Raw genomic sequence first — 24,258 nt, 5'->3', positions numbered from 1 at the left:
CAAGAAAGCAGGATTACTAGGCTTATTACCACCAGACAACAGCCGTCTCAGGCCAATGGATCCCAAACTGTCTCTGGGCAGGTGAGGAGTGGGGGAAGGTGGGATACCGTCCAGGCACAAAGTCAGCTTCACCAACAGAAATAGAGGCATTTGACCAGACTGTGTTCTGGTCCCTCTTCAAGTTCAGTCAACTGGAGGGAAATTACAGAATTATCTGAGAGTAAATGACCAGGAGAGGATGCCTGATATGTATACTTGGTCTACTCTGGATCTCAAACAAAGGAACTGACCAAAAAATAAAAACGAAATATAACCACCTTCATGTCTAAGAATTAAAAAATTTCCCTATTTTGACAAAGCTAGAAGTTATTCCTACCATTAATCCAACTTCCTCCTGCTATTTTAGACCATTTCCTCATAATCTGCCCTTAGTATGAATAACTACAATGCAGTTCACAATTCATAAAGTATCCTTAAATTGACTTAAGAATTACATAGTTTCTATTTAGTTAATTATTTCTTATCAATCTGTCAGTGTTGCTGCAAACGTGTTAGGTGAGTAACCAGCTTTTTTTCCCAGAAAAAGGCTTGTCTTCTACCCCTGGTTCCCATGCCACTTACTGATCAGGTCCATGACTTCTCGGGTTAACATCCTCACCAGTTGTTCCTCCAGCATCTCTTGAGACTCTGGGTTTTCATCTGTTGGCTCATCTTCTCCACTGCAGAAAACCAGGGACCAAGTTCCATGGGAATGCAAAAGAAGCAGTGACCCTAGCTAGAGCTTCTGTGCCCACTTCCTTCTCCTGACTTCCTCTGGTCTACATTCCACTCAAAAGTTAGGAATGGGCAGCAGTGATCCACTGAGGGGCATTATTACTTGTGACTATATCCAGTTGGCTTGAGCAGAATGGATTAAAATCCTAAGAATGTCTCAGCATTCACCTAAGGCAGCTGAAGGTACCCCCTATGAAGGCTTGAGCTGAGTCTGCCTAATGGTCACAGAAAAGTGATCTACCATCTAGGCTGAGTATGACTATAACCCACTACTGTTCTAGCCCTGGGATGGCAGAGTCCTTCTTCCTCCATGTCTACCTTCTCCCACCCCAAACCTGGCTGCCAGCTCATCCATCACAGAGAAGAGAAAGTTCCTTACCACAGCAGGCTCCTCTGGTTGATGACTTGCCATTTTTGGGAAAGCCTCTGGGAAAACAAAAAAAGAAATAAGTGCTACACTAGGGAGAAGGTTGGAAAAGATAATATCTAAGGGCCACTTCATGGTTAGAATTAGCTGAAGATGAGTCCAGGTAACAATAACAGAGCCTTGGGAGACCCCACAAGGTTATAAAACCAGATACGGTTTCTGTAACCTCTCCCACACCCACGACAAGAGCAGCATATCAAACACTTCTTTGCTTGGAAAGGATCAATGACATTTCAGAACTCCTGAGTCTCTCTGGACACACCTATTCTCTGCCCAGCTGGTCCCCCTGCTTAATTCCAGAGTCAGGGAAAGAGACCCAGGAAAAGCACTCCCCTGATCACCTCTCCTCAGTTAACAGGAGGATAGGAGTAGAATCTGAGTCTGCCGGTGCTTTGCAGGCAATGGAACCAGTTTAATTCTTCAGGGGGGCTGCTCCACAGGATGGAGCGGCTGGGCAGCCATCCTGGCAGGGCTAGGAGACGATGCTTTCAGGAGCTCTTGACTTGTGAGACTCATGAGAGGCCACCCACTCTAAGAGGCCTCTTTGCCACCCTTTCCTGGCTGATCTCTTACCATGTGAAGGTAGGTGAAAAGAGGTCCAAGGATGGGAGACACCAGGGCTTCATAGTGCTCCGGGGGACAGAAGAGCACCAGAGGCTTCACAAAGACCCATGCGCGGTAGGTTAAGAAGCTCTAGCACACGAGCGCACGCCCGTCGTTCTAAAGCACCACTCCCCTGCCAGGCTGGAATTGTAATGAACTCTCCTTACAATATAACTTTCAGGGAAGAACGATACTCCCCCAAACAAAAACAAAGAGTCTGAATGAGAATGCAGTATGAGAGTGCTTCTTCAAAGAGAAGCACCTGACAAAGTACAGAAAAGGGATAAAAGCTTCATTTTTCATCTTTCCAAGAAATGGGATGTTAAGAATTTCTCCTAAGGAGAAAGAGCTTTCAACACCCCGTGGACTGCTTTCAGGTTTTTCCTTTTATTTACGTCAATCTTCTTGTCTTTCTAATGTGGTTACTATATTCTGTCAGAAATGTTTCCATCTATTTCATATAGCTCAGCTCTGCCTCCTCTGGTGCTTCTGAACTGTTCCTGTCTTCAATCTTCTGGCCCTTTGGGTTATCTAGGGACTTTTGAAAGGATATGAAGCATGGGTCTGAGTCGGTAGTCAGGAATATTGTTCAAGTTGACGAAGGCAGAGCTGAGGAGCTGGGTGGCCAGGTGCTCCACAGTGTAGAAGTCCTGCTGCATGGAAGGGCCTGCCTTCCCTAGGATATGGAAACTGTAAGGGAAAATCACGAACAACATCAAATCCATCATCTGTTATCGCCAGCCCTGACTGCCTTGGGAATTTCTAGTCTACAAGAAGACTTCTCGGCTAGAAAAGCAATTAATTGTATTTTCTTTTTAAGAGAACTTTAGCTTAATCAGTATACTTCGAAGATGTGGACTTAATCTTCTATCAGAAGGGAAAATAACAGCCACCCCCACCCCCGCCCCAACGTTTAAGGACACTTCTTGAAACCAGATTCAGCATCTTTTAAAAGACAGATGTCGGTACCCAAGATCAACAGTAGCCTCTCATTACTTTGTAAGTAATATGGATTTACAATGGAGAATCTTTTGTTAGTTGGCTGACTAGAGCACTGTGTTAGCGAGATCAGTGCCCTGGGGATGCTGGTGTACAGAAGGGCCAGTTACAACCCCCATGCCACAACCAGGACCTCAAGACAAAATATGGCCAGCTATCTCCCAGTGCCCATGAATAGTGGGCTATGAGAGTAAGGGGTCTGAGAAAATGCATCCCCATCACTGTAACTTCTACTTTGGTCTCATCACTTTATGCCCTGGAAACAGACAAGTTGGGCATTAAAATATCAAGTCATGGCTAGGACTTAAAAGCACATGTGACAATTAAAATAAAAATTGCAGGAAACAAGCCTGTTCATTTTGATTTGACACTAGAATCATTAGTTTCCTGTCAAATTCTTTCCTCACATTACCTGTACACTAGAATTCTAGATCAGATGTCCAACCCAAGGCCACCCTATACAATGCATGTCTAGGAGGAGAATATGAAAAGGCAGCATTGGTTCCTTACCAGTTTTCATAGAGGGTGCAGAAGAAACGCTGCATTCTTTCTAAGACCGTTTTGTAGACAGGAGAGTCATTCAGTTCCAAGAGAGGCTGAGGTAATCCTACAGACAAAGAAGGATCAGGAACCTGCTGCTCCTCTGCTGAGGGTCTCAACCTGCCAACACCCTCCCATAGGCAGAGGTGGTTTGGGGGGCGGGGTGCTATAAATGCAAAGCAGCTGACCAAGTCTTCTACCAGCTGGAAGTGCTAACAGCTTCCCTAAAGTGACTGCTACACTGCATTTGCAGGGAAAGGCGAAAGCTATTTAAGTGTCCAGGTTTGAGTACTCTAACTTTTGCCTGGGTTTCTCCAGATGGAACTTGTACCAAAACACACAATGATAGCCCAAAATGATCTCTCCATAAAGTACTGGGAATGTCCCCTGCTTCCTTTTTAAGTCACAGAACCTCTTTTTCAAGCAAAATTTTATGCAAAAGCCCAAGGTGTATAGCAGATAAAAATGAAACCCACTTATCTCAGTATAACAATTGCCTTAAAAGATCTATAGTTCTAATCAGAGGCAATTTTGTTTCCAATCTTGCTCCTGGCTGGAAGCTGCCAGAGGGAACTGTTTATCCATTCTAGTATGTTTTGGTTGGTCATACAATTTCTACAGCAGCAGTTCCTGGCTTAATATGAATAACTGAAGGGGGGGCAGGAGGGTAACGGGTGGTGAAGCAACACCTAATTTTTATATTAATAACAAGACATTTTTTGGATGTTTCATTTTTACTGGTGTCTCCAAAAGGGAGCTTAAGTGTAGTGGTGCCAAAGGAAATGGCCCAGGACCATTTAGGCCAAGAGAGATGCCATGGGCCCTGGAAAGACAAGCTAACAGTCTTCTTTTCATTAAGTCATAGCTGAGGCATGCTCACTAGATTGCTTAATCATGGCCAGGCCCAGGCAGAGGTGATAGCCGGGGCAAAAACACACTGTCAGGGCTGTGATGGTAAGCCAGCCTGAAGCTCCAGAGATAAGGACAAGGTTTAGCTGGTGTCTCTAGCTCTAACTTCTTCTTCTTTTTTTTAAAAATAAATTTATTTACTTATTTATTTTTTATTTTTGGCTGCGCGCAGGCTTTCTCTAGTTGCAGCGAGTGGGTGCTGCTCTTTGTGGTGCGCAGGCTTCTCATTGCGGTGGCTTCTCTTGTTGTAGAGCATAGGCTCTAGGTGTGCAGGCTTCAGATGTTGTGGCACGCAGCCTCAGTAGTTGTGCTGTGCAGGCTCAGTAGTTGTGGTGCACGGGCTTCGTTGCTCTGCGGCATGTGGGATCTTCCCGGACCAGGGCTCGAACCTGTGTCCCCTGCATTGGCAGGCGGGTTCTTAACCGCTGCACCACCAGAGAAGTCCTCTAGCTCTAACTTCTAACCAACTGCCTTGCCCTCTGTGTTCCAGCCACACAAGTCACCTTCCTATTCCCTGGATATATCAAGCTCTTTGCTGTATGCCTCGGGATCTTGCACCTGCCATTCTGTCTGCCTAGAATGCTCAGCATCTCCTTTTGCCCCCAGCCGGGTTGGCCCCTGTTCATCCTTCAAGTCTCCACTGGGAGGAAGTCTGTGACTCCACTCCAAGACTGGGTCAGGTCTCCCAATAAACACTCCCACAGTCACTTGCCTTCATAGCACGTATCACAATTATGATCGTGAAGTTATTTGCTAATGGGAGAAATGAGTTAAAGCTACATTCTGATCAAGGTAAAAATTGGGAAACTTGGTTCAGAAACTATTCCTTAGAAAAGTGATAACATACATAATATTTTACTGATTAAAGCTATTTATGCGTAATTGTTTGAATACTTTCCCCCCCATATACAAAAGGCAGGAAAGTATGCTAATATCTTTCAGGTCAAAAAGCATGGTTTATTTATAATCTAAAGGCTCTAACACCTACTACCAGCCGGCAGCTAAAATGAAGGAGGGGTTAACATGGGGTGTGTGTGCTTCTGAAGACCTTCTCTGCATGATAAGATAATGAAGTAAACACACTTGTTCCTAGAGAGCCTGTAGGAACTCCATACATGCATTTCTGAACAAACAGGTGGTCACGGTAGTGCCAGGTGAGGAGAAGGTGACACAAGGCACACTGAAGCTGCGTTAGAGATAAGGTATAGAAATATAAAGGCATACAAAGGTATAGAAAACTTCAAGAAAAAAAAAAGGTTACATTTCTTACCTAAAATAGCAGATTTTTCCACTTCAAGCATATCTAGAACCCTCGTAAAAGGTTCTGCCATTTTGGCTAGCATTTCTGGTGCATATAAAGTATTGTGAGTTCTGAAAAAAATAGGAATGCTATGTGAACTTTTCTTAGTCTGCTGGAGAAGGAAAGAGTGGGTTTCCATCTTGTAATGCAGTGATACTACATTTCCACATAGATACCTCTCTGTCAACACTACTCTTGGCAGGGGAATTTAAATGTTTCCCTGGAGAAGGGGCAGACTTGATGCTATTAAGTTTATTTGTACAGTATACAACACCTAATAGCAATCAACCACAAGAACCGAATTCTGAGAGAGCCGAACAACATCACAGTCTAAAGCTGGAAAGCAAAATTCTTTCAAACCTGAGACAATGCCAAGGCACTCCCAGTTTTCTGACTGCCCGTGATAGAGGATGAAATGTCAGAGGCATCATGGTTCACAGGCAGGAACACAGAGCAGGTGGTAATATGTCCCCATTTTTAGGATGTTTTGTCTCTGAATCAAGAGCATGGACCTAACAATGCTCTGGCAGCTGTTTAGTCTCCTAGAGGCACATTTGCAGTTCCCAGCATGAGCATCTCTTCCCCACCAAAATGACTTACCTTTGTTACACTACAGACCTGATCTACCTGCCTTCCACAGCAATGGCACCACGGAACAATCTATAGCCAGAGGGCATAACTACCTATTTCTCTTTTCAAAGTTAACTATAAAACATTTCAAATGTATAGAAAATTACAGAACATGGACCAGCAAGATTAAATATTTAAGATAAACAATGAATAGATCATTTTAGACCATGCTTATTTTTAAAAAACCCTCAATAATGTTTTTTAAGTCTAACCATGTGCATTCATTAGTACCCATGTTTAAACTGCCTTTTTATGACTGGCTTATCCCACTTAGCATAGTCAGGGTTCACCCATGTTGTAGCATGTTGCAGAAATTCCTTCCTTTTTAAGGCTGAATGATATTCCACTGTTTGTATAGACCACATTTTGCTTATCCATTCATCCACTAATGGACACTGGTTGCTTCCACGTTTTAGCTATTGTGAGTAATGCTGCTATGAACATAGGTGTATAAATACCTCTTTAAGACCTGCTTCCAATTCTTTTGAGTATATACCTCAAGCTGGACTTGCTGCTTAACACGGTAATTCTATTTTTAATTTTTAAATTGGTCATGCTGCACAGCTTGCAGGATCTTAGCTCCTCAACCAGGGATAGAATCTGGGCCCCCTGCAGTGGAAGCACGGAGTCCTAACCACTGGACCACCAGGGAATTCCCACTATTTTTAATTTTTTGAGGAACTGCCAAACTGTTTTCCAGAGTGGCTGTACCATTTTGCATTCCTACCAACAGTGTACAACAGTTCCAATTTCTCCACATCCTTGCTAACACCTATTACTTTCTTTTTTCAACATTATTTTTTTAATGTATAATATCTTTTTTTAACATCTTTATTGGAGTATAATTGCTTTACATTATTGTGTTAGTTTCTGCTGTATAACAAAGCGAATCAGTTATACATATACATACACCCCCATAACTCCTCCCTCTTGCGTCTCCCTCCCACCCTCCCTATCCCACCCCTCTAGGTGGACACAAAGCACCGAGCTGATCTCCCTGTGCTATGCAACTGTTTCCCACTAGCTGTCTATTTTACATTTGGTAGTGTACATATGTCCATGCCACTCTCTCACTTCATCCCAGCTTCCCCTTCCCCATGTCCTCAAGTCCATTCTCTATGTCTGCGTCTTTATTCCTGTCCTGCCCCTAGGTTCATCAGAACCACTTTTTAAAATTTTTTTAGATTCCATATATATATGTGTTAGCATATGGTATTTGTTTTTCTGACTTACTTCACTCTGTATGACAGACTCTAGGTCCAACCACCTCACTACAAATAACTCAATTTCATTTTATTTTATGGCTGAGTAATATTCCACTGTATATTCGTGCCACATCTTCTTTATCCATTCATCTGTTGATGGACACTTAGGTTGCTTCCACGTGCTGGCTATTGTAAATAGAGCTGCAATGAACATTGTGGTACATGACTCTTTTTTTTTTTTTTTTTTTTGCGGTACGCAGGCCTCTCACTGTTGTGGCCTCTCCCGTTGCGGAGCACAGGCTCCGGATGTGCAGGCTCAGCGGCCATGGCTCACGGGCCCAGCCGCTCCGCGGCATGTGGGATCTTCCCGGACTGGGGCACAAACTCGTGTCCCCTGCATCGGCAGGCGGACTCCCAACCACTGCGCCACCAGGGAAGCCCGACTCTTTTTGAATTATGGTTTTCTCAGGGTATATGCCCAGTAGTGGGATTGCTGGGTCATATGGTAGTTCTATTTTTAGTTTTTTAAGGAACCTCCATACTGTTCTCCATAGTGGCTGTATCAATTTACATTCCCACCAGCAGTGCAAGAGGGTTCCCTTTTCTCCACACCCTCTCCAGCATTTATTGTTTGTAGATATTTTGATGATGGCCATTCTGACCGGTGTGAGGTGATACCTCATTGTAGTTCTGATTTGCACTTCTCTAATGATTAGTAATGTTGAGCATCCTTTCATGTGTTTGTTGGCAATCTGTATATCTTCTTTGGAGAAATGTCTTATTTAGGTCTTCTGCCCATTTTTGGTTTGTTTTTTTGATATTGAGCTGCATGATCTGCCTGTATATTTTGGAGATTAATCCTTTGTCAGCTGCTTCGTTTGCAAATACTTTCTCCCATTCTGAGGGCTGTCGTTTCAACTTGTTTATGGTTTCCTTTGCTGTGCAAAAGCTTTTAGGTTTCATTAGGTCCCATTTGTTTCTTTTTGTTTTTATTTCCATTTCTCGAGGAGGTGGGTCAAAAAGGGTCTTGCTGTGATGTATGTCATAGAGTGTTCTGCCCATGTTTTCCTCTAAGAGTTTTATAGTGTCTGGCCTTACATTTAGGTCTTTAATCCATTTGAGTTTATTTTTGTGTATGGTGTTAGGGAGTGTTCTAATTTCATTCTTTTACATGTAGCTGTCCAGTTTTCCCAGCACCGCTTATTGAGGAGGCTGTCTTTTCTCCATTATATATTCTTGCCTCCTTTATCAAAGATAAGGTGACCATATGTGTGTGGGTTTATCTCTGGGCTTTCTATCCTGTTCCATTGATCTATATTTGTTTTTGTGCCAGTACCATACTGTCTTGATTACTGTAGCTTTGTAGTATAGTTTGAAGGCAGGGAGCCTGATTCCTCCAGCTCTGTTTTTCTTTCTCAAGATTGCTTTGGCTATTTGGGGTCTTTTGTGTTTCCATACAAATTGTGAAATTTTTTATTCTAGTTCTGTGAAAAATGCCATTGGTAGTTTGACAGGGATTGCATTGAATCTGTAGATTGCTTTGGGTAGTATAGTCATTTTCACAATGTTGATTCTTCCAATTCAAGAACATGGTATATCTCTCCATCTGTTTGTATCATCTTTAATTTCTTTCATCAGTGTCTTACAGTTTTCTGAATACAGGTCTTTTGTCTCCTTAGGTAGGTTTATTCCTAGGTATTTTATTCTTTTTGCTGCAATGGTAAATGTGAGTGTTTCCTTAATTTCTCCTTCAGATTTTTCATCATTAGTGTATAGGAATGCAAGAGATTTCTGTGCATTAATTTTATACCCTGCTACTTCACCCAATCCATTGATTAGCTCTAGTAGTTTTCTGGTAGCATGTTTGGGATTCTCTACGTATAGTATCATGTCAACTGCAAACAGTAACAGTTTTACTTCTTCTTTTCCGATTTGGATTCCTTTTATTTCTTTTTCTTCTGATTGCTGGGGCTAAAACTTCCAAAACTATGTTGAATAATAGTGGTGAGAGTGGGCAACCTTGTCTTGTTCCTGATCTTAGTGGAAATGGTTTCAGTTTTTCACCATTAAGAATAATGTTGGGGCTTCCCTGGTGGCGCAGTGGTTGAGAGTCCGCCTGCCGATGCAGGGGACATGAGTTCGTGCCCCGGTCCAGGAGGATCCCACATGCCGGGAAGCGGCTGGGCCAGTGAGCCATGGCTGCTGAGCCTGCACGTCTGGAGCCTGTGCTCCCCAACGGGAGAGGCCACAACAGTGAGAGGCCCGCATATCGCAAAAAAAAGAATAATGTTGGCTGTGCGTTTGTCATATATGGCCTTTATTATGTTGAGGTAAGTTCCCTCTATGCCTACTTTCTGGAGAGTTTTTATCATAAATGGGTGTTGAATTCTGTCAAAAGCTTTTTCTACATCTATTGAGCTCATCATATGGTCTTTCTCCTTCAATTTGTTAATATGGTTTATCACATTGATTGATTTGGGTATATTGAAGAATCCTTGCATTCCTGGAATAAACCCCACTTGATCATGGTGTTATGATCCTTTTAGTGTGCTGTTGGCTTCTGTGTTTGCTAGTATTTCGTTGAGGATTTGTGCATCTATGTTCATCAGTGATATTGGCCTGTAGTTTTCTTTTTTCTGTGACATCTTTGTCTGGTTTTGGTATCAGGGTGATGGTGGCCTCGTAGAAAGTGTTTGGGAGTGTTCCTCCCTCTGCTATATTTTGGAAGAGTTTGAGAAGGATAGATGGGTGTTAGCTCTTCTCTAAATGTTTGATAGAATTCGCCTGTGAATCCATCTGGTCCTGGGCTTTTGTTTGTTGGAAGATTTTTAATCACAGTTTCTATTTCAGTGCTTGTGACTGGTCTGTTCATATTTTCTATTTCTTCCTGGTTCAGTCTCGGGAGGCTGTGCTTTTCTAAAAATTTGTCCATTTCTTCCAGGTTGTCCATTTTATTGGCATATAGTTGCTTGTAGTAATCTCTCATGATCCTTTCTATTTCTGCAGTGTCAGTTGTTACTTCTCCTTTTTCGTTTCTAATTCTATTGATTTGAGTCTTCTCCTTTTTCTGATGAGTCTGGCTAGTGGTTTATCAATTTTGTTTATCTTCTCAAAGAATCAGCTTTTAGTTTTATTGATCTCAGCTACTGTTTCCTTCCTTCATTTCTTTTTCACTTATTTCTGATCTGATCTTTATGATCTTTCCTTCTGCTAACTTTGGGGGTTTTTTTGTTCTTCTTTCTCTAATTGTTTTAGGTGTAAGGTTAGGTTGTTTATCTGAGATGTTTCTTGTTTCTTGAGGTAGGACTGTATTGCTATAAACTTCCCTCTTAGAACTGCTTTTGCTGCACCCCATAGGTTTTGGGTCATCATGCTTTCATTGTCATTTGTTTCTAGGTATTTTTTGATTTCCTCTTTGATTTCTTCAGTGATCTCTTGGTTATTAAGTAGTGTATTGTTTAGCCTCCATGTGTTTGTATTTTTCACAGATTTTTTCCTGTAATTGATATCTAGTCTCATAGTGTTGTGGTTGGAAAAGAAACTTCATACAATTTTACTTAAATTTACCAAGGCTTGATTTGTGACCCAAGATATGACCTATCCTGGAGAATGTTCCATGAGCACTTGAGAAGAAAGTGTATTCTGTTGATTTGGGATGGAATGTCCTATAAATATCAATTAAGTCCCTCTTGTTTAATGTATCATTTAAAGTTTGTGTTTCCTTATTTATTTTCATTTTGGATGATCTGTCCATTGGTGAAAGTGGGGTGTTAAAGTCCCCTACTATGATTGTGTTACTGTTGATTTCCCCTTTTATGGCCATTAGCATTTGCCTTATGTATTGAGGTGCTCCTATGTTGGGTGCATAAATATTTACAATTGTTATATCTTCTTCTTGGATTGATCCCTTGATCATTATGTAGTGTCCTTCTTTGTCTCTTGTAAGTCTTTGTTTTAAAGTCTATTTTGTCTGATATGAGAATTGCTACTCCAGCTTTCTTTTGATTTCCATTTGCATGGAGTATCTTTTTCCATCCCCCCACTTTCAGTCTGTATGTGTCCCTAGGTCTGTAGTGGGTCTCTTGTAGACAGCATATATATGGGTCTTGTTTCTGTATCCATTCAGCCAGTCTATGTCTTTTGGTTGGAGCATTTAATCCATTTACATTTAAGGCAGTCATCGATATGTATGTTCCTATTACCATTTTCTTAATTGTTTTGGGTTTGTTATTGATGGTGTCTTCCTTCTCTTATGTTTCTTGCCTAGAGAAGTTCCTTTAGCATTTGTTGTAAAGCTGGTTTGGTGGTGCTGAACTCTCTTAGCTTTTGCTTGTCTGTAAAGGTTTTAATTTCTCCGTCGAATCTGAATGAGATTCTTGCTGGGTAGCGTCATCTTGGTTGTAGGTTTTTCTCTTTAAGCACTTTAAATATGTCCTGCCACTCCCTTCTGGCTTGCAGAGTTTCTGCTGAAAGATCAGCTGTTAACCTTATGGGCATTCCCTTGTATGTTATTTGTTGCTTTTCCCTTGCTGCTTTTAATATTTTTTCTTTGTATGTAATTTTTGATAGTTTGATTAATATGTGTTTTGGTGTGTTTCTCCTTGGATTTATCCTGTATGGGCCGCTCTGTGCTTCCTGGACTTGACTATATCCTTTCCCGTATTAGGGAAGTTTTCAACTACAACCTCCTCAAATATTTTCTCAGTCCCTTTTTTTTCCCCTCTTCTTCTTCTGGGACCCCTATAATTCAAACGTTGGTGCATTTAATGTTGTCCCAGAGGTCTCTGGGACTGCCCTCAATTCTTTTCATTCTTTTTTCTTTATTCTGCCCTGCGGTAGTTATTTCCACTATTTTATCTTCCAGGTCACTTATCCGTTCTTTTGCCTCAGTTATTCTGCTATTGATTCCTTCTAGAGAATTTTATGTTTCATTTACTGTGTTGTTCATCATTGTTTGTTTGCTCCTTAGTTCTTCTAGGTCCTTGTTAAACATTTCTTGTATTTTCTCCATTCTATTTCCAAGAGTTTGGATCATCTTTACTATCATTACTCTGAATTCTTTTTCAGGAAGACTGCCTATTTCCTCTTCACTTGTTTGGCCTGGTGCATTTTTTACCTTGCTCCTTCATCTGCTGTGTATTTCTCTGTCTTCTCATTTTGCTTAACTTACTGTGTTTGGGGTCTCCTTTTTGCAGGCTGCAGGTTTGTAGTTCCCGTTGTTTCTGGTGTCTGCCCCCAGTGGGTAAGGTTGGTTCAGTGGGTTGTGTAGGGTTCCTAGTGGAGGGGACTGGTGCCTATGTTCTGGTGGATGAGGCTGTATCTTGTCTTTCTGGTGGGAAGGACCACATTTGGTGGTGTATTTTGGGGTGCTGTGAACTTATTATGATTGTAGGTAGCCTCTTGCTAATGGGTGGGGTGGTGTTTCTGTCTTGCTAGTTGTTTGGCATAGGGTGTCCAGCACTGTACCTTGCTGGTCATTGAGTGGAGCTGGGTCTTCACTTTGAGATGGAGATCTCTGAGAGAGCTTTCGCTGTTTGATATTACATGGGGCCAGGAGGTCTCTGGTGGACCAATGTCCTGAACTCGGCTCTCCCACCTCAGAGACTCAGGCCTGACACCCGGCCAGAGCACCAAGACCCTGTCAGCCACATGGCCAGGTATGTGGGGAGTTTCTTGCCTTTTGGGAAGTCTGAGGTCTTCTGCCAGCATTCAGTAGGTGTTCTGTAGGAGCTGTTCCTCATGTTGATGTATTTTTTATATATTTGTGGGGAGGAAGGCGATCTCCACAACATACTCCTCTGCCATCTTGAAGCTATCTTAACATTATTTTTTATTGTAACCATCCTATTGGGTATGAGGTGGTTTTGATTTGCATATCCCTAATGACTACAGATGTTGAGCATCTTTTCATGGCCTTCTTGGCCATTTGTATATCTTCTTTAGAGATATGTCTATTCAAGCCTTTTGCCTATCTTGATTAGATTATCTTTTTCTATATGTCTATCCTTCTCAGTACCAAACTATTTTGATTTCTGTAGCTTTGCAGTAAGTTTTGAAAATGAGAAGTTTGAATCTCCCAACTTTGTTCTTTTTCAAGACTGTTTTGGCTTTTAGGGGCCCGCTGCAATTCCATATGAATCTGAGGATCAGCTTTGTGCAAAAAAAAACTGTAGGAATTTTTTTCTTTAATGTACGTACGTATGTATGTATGTATTTGCCATGCTGCGCAGCATGAGGGATCTTAGTTCCCTGACCATGGATCGAAACTGTGCCCCCTGCAGTGGAAGCGCTTGGAGTCCTAACCACTGGACCACTAGGGAATTCCCACTGTTGGAATTTTAATAGGGACTGCATTCAATCTGTAGATTGCTTTGAGTAATATTTCTATCTTAACGAACTTAAGTCTTTCAATTCATGAATACAGGATGCCTTTTCATTTAAGTCATCTTTAATTCCAGAATATTTTTTAGTTTTCAGTGTATAATTCTTTCATATCCTTGGTTAAATTTATTCCTGGGTACTTTATTCTTTTGAATGCTACTGTACATGGAATTATTTTCTTAATTTCCTTTTGGGATCATTCATTGCTGGTGTATAAAAACACAACTGATTTTTGTATGTTGATCTTGTATCCTATAACTTTGTTGAATTTATTTATTAGCAGGAGTAGTTTTTGAACTCCCTTCTAGTCCTAGTTTGCTGAGTGTTTTTATCATGAGAGGGTGTTGGATTCTGTCAAATGCTTTTTCTGTGTCAATTAAGATGATCAAGTGGGTTTTTTCCTTTGTTCTATTAATAGGGTATACTATGCTGATTTATTTTTGTACGCTGAACCACTCTTATATCCTTGAGATAAATCCCACTTGGTCATAATGTATAATCCTTATAACATGCTGTTGGATTCAATTTGCTTGTATTCTGTGAGGCTATCCATAACTCTACCTTAGCCTTTACTTCCTGCTGTGTGGAGCTCAAGGGTTGGTAAGTGGTGCCACTTACTTTTAAAAACTGCAATTTGCCAACTTTTTAGTTTCTGAATTAAGGTTTTCTTGGTTGTTTGGGAAGATGTCTAATACTATAAAATGATCTCTGATAAAATCAGTCCTTTTTTTAAAAAATAGAGCTTTTTCCCTATCTATCTATCTATCTATTTATTTATTGGCTGTGTTGGGTCTTCGTTGCTGCACGCAGGATTTGTCTAGTTGCAGCGAGCGGGGGCTACTCTTCATTGCGGTGGCTTCACTTGTTGTGCAGCACGGGCTCTAGACACGTGGGCTTCAGTAGTTGTGGCTCGCGGGCTCTAGAGCTCAGGCTCAGTAGTTGTGGTGCACGGGCTTAGTTGCTCCGCGGCATGTGGGATCTTCCCGGACCAGGGATCGAACCCGTGTCCTCTGCATTGGCAGGCAGATTCTTATCCACTGCATCACCAGGGAAGCCCCAAATCAGTTCTTCTTGAAAAGAAATTCATAGTCTTAAATTTGATGGGGAACAGATGAGATGTTTTTTATTTTTATTCTTTAATTAAGTGTGACTGTGATCCCAAGATATAATTTAAAAAATATAACGCATCATATGTCAAATGTCCCTGACGGTACACCAAAATCTTGTATTCTGTATAGTCTCCTCTCCTCCTCCTCCCCTTCGCCAAGGAGGTGGCACCATGGTGGCTGCACCTGTAACTCACAAGTAATGGAAGGAGGACTCAGTACATACTGCTCTCTTATCTATGGCTCCAGGGAGTCCTACAGGCCCTTGTAACATTCAGGTTCCTGAAATATCATCTTTCCTGACACATGTGCAAGTTAGAGCACTATGCTTCCACATTAAGAGGAACTAGTTATTGCTTGGCAAAGAAAAAGACAATCAAGTGATAAAAGTTTTAAGTTCTGCACAGTCTGTATCTATCTGAAATATTCTTAGTATCAGCAACTAAGAGTGTAATTGCCATACACACAGGTATATATTATTCAGCCATAACAGAGAAGAAAATCTTGCTATTTGTGACGATGTGATGGACCTTGAGGGAATTACGCTAAGTGAAACACATCAGACACTGAAAGACAAATATGATCTTACTTGTACGTTGAATCAAAAAAACCAAACTCATAGAAACAGAACAGTTTGATGATTGCCCGAGGAGGGAGATGGGGGTGCGGGAAATGGGTGAAGGTGGTCAAAGGTACAGACTTCAGTTAAAAAGGTAAGTAAGTTCTGGAGATATAATATATACAGCACACTGACTATAGTTAATACTATATTGTGTATTTGAAAGTTGCTAAGAGAGATCTTAAAAGTTCTCATCACAAGAAAAAAATGTGTAACTATGTGAGCTGATGGGTGTTAACTAAACCTACTGTGGTAATCATTTCACAATATATACATATATCAAACCAAAAAAAAAGTATAATCGCTATGCTAAACAAGACTTCCCACATACAAAGATTTCAATAAAACATACAGAAGATATCTGGAAACAATGTAACAAACTTTAAGTTAACAGAAAAGCTGTTATTCCAAACAGATAATGAATGATAATAATGAACCTTCTGAGAACCAGAGAATGCTACCCCCCACATCTATCTTCCACCCAACCCAGTAAGAACACACCGTACAATAGAAATAAAAAGTAAGCCACATAAGCCATTTAAAATTTTCTAACCAGCCAAACTTAAAAAGTGAAAAGAAACAGGTTAAATTAATTATATTTTTATTTAACCCAACACATCAAAAAATCATTTCAATGTTAGCAATATAAAAATTAATGCGATATTTTTACATTTTTTGTACTAAGTTTTCAAAATATAGTGTGTGTTTTACACCTACAGTTTATCTCAATTCAGACTAGCCATATTTCAAGTGCTCAGTAGCCAGCCACATGTGACTAGTGGCTACCATACTAGACAGTGCAGCTCTAACACCTTTGATTATCAGACTATTTGTCTGACAAGGAGTTAAAACAGGAGTTTTATAACAAGGAGTTAATACACAAACTGGTAGGAATGTAAACTAGTACACCACTTTAAAAAACTATTTGATTCTACCTATGAAAACTGAAAATATGCATACTTTATAAACAGGAATTCTACTCCTACATGTAGGATTCTGCTCCTACCCAACAGAAATTATGCATACACCAGAAGACATTTATAAGAATGTTAACAGCAGCACTCGTAGTGATAAAAAAATGCTGGAGACTACCAAAAGTCCATCAACACTAAATGGATAAATGAGTTACAGCATATTCACACAATGGAATACCATCCCACCAATGAGAATGAACAAGCCACAACTACATGCAATAACATGGATGAGCTCACAAACATAATATTACACAAGAGAAGCCAAGGCACGAAAGAGTGCATGCTTCTGACTCCATTTATTAAAGCTCAAAAAAACAGGCAAAGTATTAAAAGTTAGAATAGTGGTTACCCTTGAGGGGCACGTAAGACTGAAAAGAGGTGCTGGGTAAGGTTGTTTCTTGATCTGGATGCTGATTACATGGAGGTGTCCACTTTGTCAAAATTCATCTACCCGCACTCACAATTTGTGTCCTTTTCTTATGTATATTTGTACCCTTAACATTATACTTCAAGATAAAACTTACTACGAAAACAAGACAAAACTCTTAACAGCTCCAGCTGCACACTACTCAGGGAATCTAACTACTCCATAACTACAGTCAACATTTTTCAAAATACCTTTTGACTGACTTCGGGATTTTCCAAAAGTGTTGTACTCTTAGAAAAATATCAAGATGACAATCTCTTGTCTCCTTACCTAACCAGGGATGAACCTTGTTTCCAGGTCTAGGTTCCCACCACAGGGACTCTGGCCACAGGCTTAAAAAGTAAATGAGTCTGTTGCTATCTGACTTCATCACTTTCACATTTCTCTAAACTACAGAAGATCCTTTTGGTCTTAAAAACATCAACATGGAGACAAATTTTTCCTTGACTAAATATTTTACTACCCTCTCAACATGTAACCCATACTTCTTTTTGAAATCTTTTTCCTCCTTTTGAAATCAGAGCAAAGTATTGTCTATTTCCATAGACACGTCCACAGTGACAACTTGTTCAGACACTCCAGCCCTCCAATTTGGTCAACATTAATTTAAAACCTTGGATTCTTAAGCATATGGTCCAGGGTGTCTGTTGTCAGCAGAGCATCCCTGAGACATGAGTAATTTGATTTACTTGTGTTGAGTCAATTTGGTTTACTCAGTTGAGACTCCGCTCTAACACCCTGGGTAAGAGGCCAAAAAACAGTGGAACAGAGCTCTAACTTGAACTCAGAAACACTAGGAGATGTAAAAAGCAATCAAATTTTGCTTTGGCCAGTAAAAACTGATTCTCTGCAAAGGCTCTCTTTCACTGTAGAGAGCATCTATCCCTGAATCATCAAACATATATTGAGTAACCAACAAGCCTAGACATGGCCTACTTCCGCTTGATTATATTAGCTCATGTGATTTGTAACAGTGGTTCTGAACCTTTAATGTGCACACAGACAACCTGGGGATCTTGTTAAAATGCAGATTCTGATTTAGTATGTCTGGGGTGAAGCCCTAATACTATATTTTAAACAAGCTCTCAGGTGACTGCTGATGCTGCTGGTCTGAGGACTCAGCTTTGAGAAGTAAAAACCTAGGACTCTGATGTGGAGCATGTATCGAGCCTTCCTTTGGCATGTTCAGCCACTGGATGTTTGGTCCATTTGAGAACGCAGTCACTACTGATAAATTCAGATTAGCTCGTTTGAATACTTGACCCAGAGAAGCACCACTACAGAAAGCAACTGCCTTGCTCCCAATGAACAATTCCTTTAGTGGCAAAATTTTAGACCAAATGAAACTTAAAGTAAAAAGTAGAAATGAAGTATAAAGAAGTAAAAGAACACAGAAGAGGCTCAAAATGAGAAAAGCCATTTTGAGATTAGCCCCCATGTGTTCACTTGGAATGCAAGACTTATAAAAGTGAGAGCTGGGGCTTCCCTGGTGGCACAGTGGTTAGGAATCCGCCTGCCAATGCAGGGGACATTGGCTCGGGTTCGAGCCCTGGTCCGGGAATATCCCACATACTGTGGAGCAACTAAGCCGGTGTGCCACAACTACTGAGCCCGTGCTCTAGAGCCTGCGAGCCACAACTACTGAAGCCCGTGCACCTAGAGCCCATGCTCTGCAACAAGAAGCCACCGCAATGAGAAGCCCGCGCACCGCAACGAAGAGTAGCTCCCGCTTGCCACAACTAGAGAAAGCCCACGCACAGCAACGAAGACCCAACGCAGCCAAAAATAAATAAAATAAAATTATAACAACAACAACAAAAAAAGTGAGAGTCAATGTTACTTTTAAAAAGGAGAGTCCCTCTAGAACGAAACAAGACCTAATCTCTTATTTATCACCATATGATCTGAAGAAATATAAACAAATTAAGCTTTTGAGATTTTTAAGGCAAAAAGTTTTAAATACAACAGAGAAAAACCATTATTCTGACTCACCTTATAAGGGCAAGCAAATTGTCAAGAAGTTTCAGAATCTGTTCTGTGCAGGGGTTACGGAAGATTGGATTTCCAGGGGGTGTATAACCCACCACAAATCCCCCAGCTTTGGCCTCTTCTAGGTCAGTGGGCCAGCAAGTTCGTTTCACAACACCCAGAATGCTATACACACAAAAGCTCATCTATAGAAAAACATAAAAATGAAAGGTAAATATAAAAGGGGAAAAAAAGACAAAAGTGCTATTAGATATTTGCAAGATTATGGCAAAGGTGACATAGAAGTCGGACAAAAGGAAAAGACGCCCCCTCTCCTGCCCCCATCCCTGTCCCTTCCTTTAAGGTCAAGTCCAAAAGGGATCCTTTCAATGCCATCTTCAGGACCAGTGGTAGGCTCTAAAAGCTTCCCTTTCATGAGGATATCCTTCTGGAGGCTTACAGGACCCCAATTAGAAGGTGGCTTGGACATACTTCAAAACAGTATTTACCCGGTCAACATTTCATCTTGTTTTTGAGTTGGCCTTGCATCCTCAAGCTTAGGCCTTCATAGATTTTGCCCTAATCCTCACTCATAGTACTTTCTACCAATTGACTACTTGCCAGGTTAATTAATAAGACTTTTGCCGTAATGGAGCCAGGAACAATGCTTATTTGAATAGCAAAGAACTGGAAAATCTCAGGTTTGCAAGTTAGGCCACCATTTAGGACTTTACTTGCCAGGGAGCAAAGGCAGGGAGAACCCACCCTGCTGACCAAGTTCTGACCTACTTCCTCATTACACCTTCAGTCCTCCAAGCTATTTACAGATCCTTAAAACCAAAATAATGACTTCAAAGAAAAGACCACCTGTTCTGCTGTGAGAACTAACTCAAGAATTTAAGACTAAAGAAGAAAAGAAAGGAGACACTAACGGAAGTAGAGATTCCCAGATTTCTTGCTCGTATACGAAAAAACATAAGTCTACAAGAACCTGGACAAATGACAACACCCTACTCCTACCTGTGGCCTACGCACCTTCCCTATCCCAGGAGAGGCTTACTCACTCGTGCACGGTTTAAGCCACAGGGATCCTCCAGGCCCGGGTCACAGCTTGTCCGATCTGCACCCACATAGGCAATAAAAGCATCAACATCTGACAGCACTCTAAAGGTTGGTGGGGGAAAGACAAGTTACAGCATGATTTTAAGCAAGGATAGTTTCTTCCTCAAGAGCTAATAAGCTGTGATTATTTGACCCCCAAAGAGCAGCTGTTACAGTGAGAGGAATCTAATCAAATTGTCAGCTGTCATATGAAGATTTATTAACTTCTCTTCCCACTTCTAAATGTTATTAGTGACACTTTAAGAATCAAAAAGGGTACAAGCTTGAGAAGGCTATGTGGGCACAGAGGGGTGTCTGTGCAGCTCCTACTCTGTATGGCCCTACTGGCTGTTCTCACTTCTTTTTATGTGCTGAAGCTGCAACTAGACACCACAGCAGACCTCACTCTGTGGCGTTCCGACCCACACTATCCATCTTAGTCATTTCGTCTCTGTTCCTACGCCTCTGCAGAGCAAGGTGATGTTTTCGGCATTTCACTTACAAGACTGCTTTTAGAGCAGCGGTGCCGACCTCTTTGGCACCACAGGGACTGGTTTCGTGGAAGACAATTTTTCCACAGACCTGGGGTCGGGGGTGTACGGGGGATGGTTCAGGCGGTAATCTGAGCGATGGGGAGCAGTGGTGAAGCTCTCCTCTGCCGCTCACCTCCTGCTGTGCAGCCCAGTTCCTAACAGGCAGCGGACCAGTACCGGTCTGTGGCCCAGGGGTTGGGGACCCCTGTTTTAGAGGCCTTTAGCTATCACTGATGGTGCCACTACACCTCGATATCCTTACAACCCGACCCCGGACATAGTCTTAGAAGAGAATGGGTACTCAAGTGCAGTCAAGGGCAAGGGCAAAGGGTCTCCCCTACCTGTGCATGTCTTCAGAAAGCCAGATGCTGGCCACGGGTGCCATCAGCTCCTCTAGAAACACCTTCTGGCGCTCGTAGTTCTTGAACTGGTTGCTAATGAGAACCAGGGCTTCCATGAGGGCACACTTCTCCATCTGTGTCAGGAGCAGCTCATTGGAGAGGAGCTGCTTCACATGGTTATACAGCATGTCAAAGTTGGGCTGCATTTCACAAAGAAAAAAACCCGGAGGTGGTGAAGGTCTGAGTTTCAAGGAGTGGGTGGGTCACTCAAGGAAGGTAAAAAAGAGGATGAAGACACTTCCAGGACAGTCAGGCCAATAAGACTGTCACTTAATTTAATTATAACACTCTTCTTTTGGCTGAACAGGCAAGGCAATTTAGGTTTGAGTACTTGGGTAACTGCACTTTCCGACTCTACAACTGTGAAAACCATCTGTCTTTTATTTCTTTTTTTTTTTTTTTTTTTTTGTGGTATGCGGGCCTCTCACTGCTGTGGCCTCCCCCGTTGCGGAGCACAGGCTCCGGACGCGCAGGCTCCGGACGCGCAGGCTCAGCGGCCATGGCTCACGGGCCCAGCCGCTCCGCGGCATATGGGATCCTCCCAGACCGGGGCACGAACCCGTATCCCCTGCATCGGCAGGCGGACTCTCAACCACTTGCGCCACCAGGGAGGCCCTGTCTTTTATTTCTATATCAACTTTTACAGTATCTTCATGGACAAAGATCAGTTTGTTTTATATATATATATATATTTATATATTTTATAGAAAGAGAGAGAGAGAAGGAAGGAGAGGGGGAGAGAGACAGACAGACACACACAAATAACTGCTGGGTATTCAGAGAAGAAATTTTTGGTTAATTTGTTATCTGGAGTAGTGCTAAACTTCTTACAGAAACCCTCCAAAAAAGGTTGGGGTTTGCATCTGGCTTCTCTCAAGACTAGGCACATCACTTGGCAGTGGTGGTTAAGAACATCACACAGGGCTTCCCTGGTGGTGCAGTGGTTGAGAGTCCGCCTTCCGATGCAGCGGACACGGGTTCGTGCCCCGGTTCGGGAAGATCCCACATGCCGCGGAGCGGCTGGGCCCGTGAGCCATGGCCACTGAGCCTGCGCGTCCAGAGCCTGTGCTCCGCAACGGGAGAGGCCACGGCAGTGAGAGGCCCGCGTACCGCAAAAAAAAAAAAAAAGAACATCACACATAGTACGGTAAAGAGGGGTACACTGACAGGGAAAACTTGGTCATCCATGTGGAAGAGAACAATTCATTCTGAGGCTATATATTTGTGTTTCTAAACTTCACTGAGTAACTCTGGAGTTGGGGAAGACCAACCTTATGTGAGGTATAATTAGGGGTGGATTTATAGAGAAATGTACCCAAACTCGGCATGTCTCAGTGGCTACTTGAACCGAGTCCAGGGCTTACCAGCACGAGCTGGGGGTAGTCACGACACATCTTGATGATGGAAGAACAAGCATGTCTCCTCACATTCCTCACTGCCCGGGTCCTGGGAGCCTGGGAAGAGACATTCAATAAACTTAAAGCTACTTTTAATATAATTAACAGATGCTGCAGAGAATCATGTAAATATCTCCTTCAGAGGTAAATTCACAATTTTCACAGCTACGGGAGTATAATCAAGTGACATTTATAGTTACCATGAATCCACATGTTTACTGTTTGTCCTAGAGTATCTCTAGTGCAAAACACCCCATCATATGACTATCTCCTGCCTTTATTAACCCCTTTTGCTTATTAGAAAAATCTACACTAAGTGTTGGGTATTCACATTTTTGTTCTTAAGAAGTTAGAATTGGTAGGCTGAATTAATGATCTTACCTTACTTTCCTCAACAGTTTCAAAAGTGACAGATGAAAATAGCTAAGGGGAAGAAAAAAGGTCACTCATCAGTACCAAATGCATAAAGTATTTTACAAAGTTTCTAACAAAATCCCTGAAGTGCAAACAATATGGTAAGAAAAGGGTTTTCAACTGGCATTACAAAAATGGGGTTTCAACTGGCATTACAAAGTTTCAGATGTTCATTTTCTCAGATAACTCTGCAAGAGGCTTGAGATTCACAATTTTACCAGCAAACACTTTACAAAGATAAAGGCCAAAGAATCCCAGAACAATCCAGGCTATCACCCAAGAACTCAGCCATGGTCACATCTCTCCACTTTTTGTTAAAAGTTGAGTGGTCTGGGCTTCCCTGGTGGCGCAGTGGTTGAGTCCGCCTGCCGATGCAAGGGACACGGGTTCGTGCCCCAGTCCGGGAAGATCCCACATGCCGTGGAGCGGCTGGGCCCGTGAGCCATGGCCGCTGAGCCTGCGTGTCCGGAGCCTGTGCTCCGCAACGGGAGAGGCCACAACAGTGAGAGGCCCATGTACCACAAAAAAAAAAAAAAAAAAAAAAAAGTTGAGTGGTCTATTCTCCCTGATTCCATTTCATAACTTCCCACTTACTCCTTAACCCAATGCAATGTGACTGCTGCCCTAGCCACTATGATGGAATAACACGCTAACAAAGATCTAGAGGAACCCAATGGACACTCTCCAGTTCTTAAAGAATTTCTGTGGCAACAAATGAGTCCACATTTTTGAAAGGGCTTCACCTCTACTACTGGCATTTCTATGATGGCGATGCCTTAATTTTCTCTCATAATTTTCTGAATCTAGACCTTTAACCTCAAATAGCCAGTTTAGCATGAGATGTCTCCACTGAGATATTATATGTATTCTTTAAACCTAGTCCTGCAAAACAGAACTCACCCCTTCTCTGCCTTACTCCTTCCCTCCTCCCGGTCCAATATTCTCACTCAGGTGGTGCTTCACCTCTCACTAGTCACAACTGGACCCCAAAACCTTTCCTCTTACAAATCACCTCCCAACCTGACAGCACACATTGATACCTCCTCCTTCAGGTACCCTTTTCCATCTCAGTGTACATGTCTACTAACTGCAATGCCACGTAGGTACCACATCTGTCTATGTGCCTTTCTCCCCAAACAGAGAGGTGGTAAAGGACAAGGCTTTCCTACTAGCATGGTGCCTGCTCCACATTAAGTACTGAGTAAATATTTGATAAATGAATAAACAACTGTTTATTAGCTTGTCTCATATACTTACAAAAACAGTTACAAAAAATAATTAGCTTAGAAATGCCAAAATAAGTTTACAAAGGAGAGGGAGTTTACCTTAGAGAAGACCTGGGGCAGGAACTCTGGTCTGTAGGTGACAAATGGAAAGAGTGCTGAGACATTAGTGAGGACACAGGACAGGATGAGGGGATCCTTGGTGTCAAAGTTCAGGACCATCTGCAATAGCTCTACTCCATCATTAACAGGAATTTCCTGTGATACAGACGTGAAAAAGAGATTGACATAACTGAAAACCACTTTTGCTAAATTTCCTTCACACTC

At 41.9% G+C, this 24,258-nt stretch overlaps 1 protein-coding gene across 3 annotated transcripts in view; it reads right to left on the bottom strand.

Moving 5' to 3' along the window:
- XPO5 (exportin 5) overlaps positions 1–24,258 on the bottom strand; it is a 49,550-nt gene that overhangs the window by 5,209 nt on the left and 20,083 nt on the right. For all 3 annotated transcript variants that reach the window (XM_060109065.1, XM_060109067.1, XM_060109066.1), the window contains 12 exons: positions 24,034–24,189; positions 22,676–22,717; positions 22,262–22,351; positions 20,838–21,037; positions 19,927–20,026; positions 18,887–19,068; positions 5,523–5,623; positions 3,314–3,410; positions 2,358–2,494; positions 1,775–1,872; positions 1,154–1,200; positions 622–719 (listed from right to left, as the gene is read on the bottom strand). In XM_060109065.1, coding sequence (XP_059965048.1) covers positions 622–719; positions 1,154–1,200; positions 1,775–1,872; positions 2,358–2,494; positions 3,314–3,410; positions 5,523–5,623; positions 18,887–19,068; positions 19,927–20,026; positions 20,838–21,037; positions 22,262–22,351; positions 22,676–22,717; positions 24,034–24,189 — 1,348 coding nt within the window. The remainder of the gene's footprint in view (positions 1–621; positions 720–1,153; positions 1,201–1,774; positions 1,873–2,357; positions 2,495–3,313; positions 3,411–5,522; positions 5,624–18,886; positions 19,069–19,926; positions 20,027–20,837; positions 21,038–22,261; positions 22,352–22,675; positions 22,718–24,033; positions 24,190–24,258) is intronic.

This window comes from Mesoplodon densirostris, chromosome 10, assembly GCF_025265405.1.
Source record: "Mesoplodon densirostris isolate mMesDen1 chromosome 10, mMesDen1 primary haplotype, whole genome shotgun sequence".
Taxonomy (NCBI): Eukaryota; Metazoa; Chordata; class Mammalia; order Artiodactyla; family Ziphiidae; genus Mesoplodon; species Mesoplodon densirostris.
The sequence above is the reverse complement of the archived record's forward strand: the minus strand, read 5'-3'. Positions and strand labels throughout refer to the sequence as shown.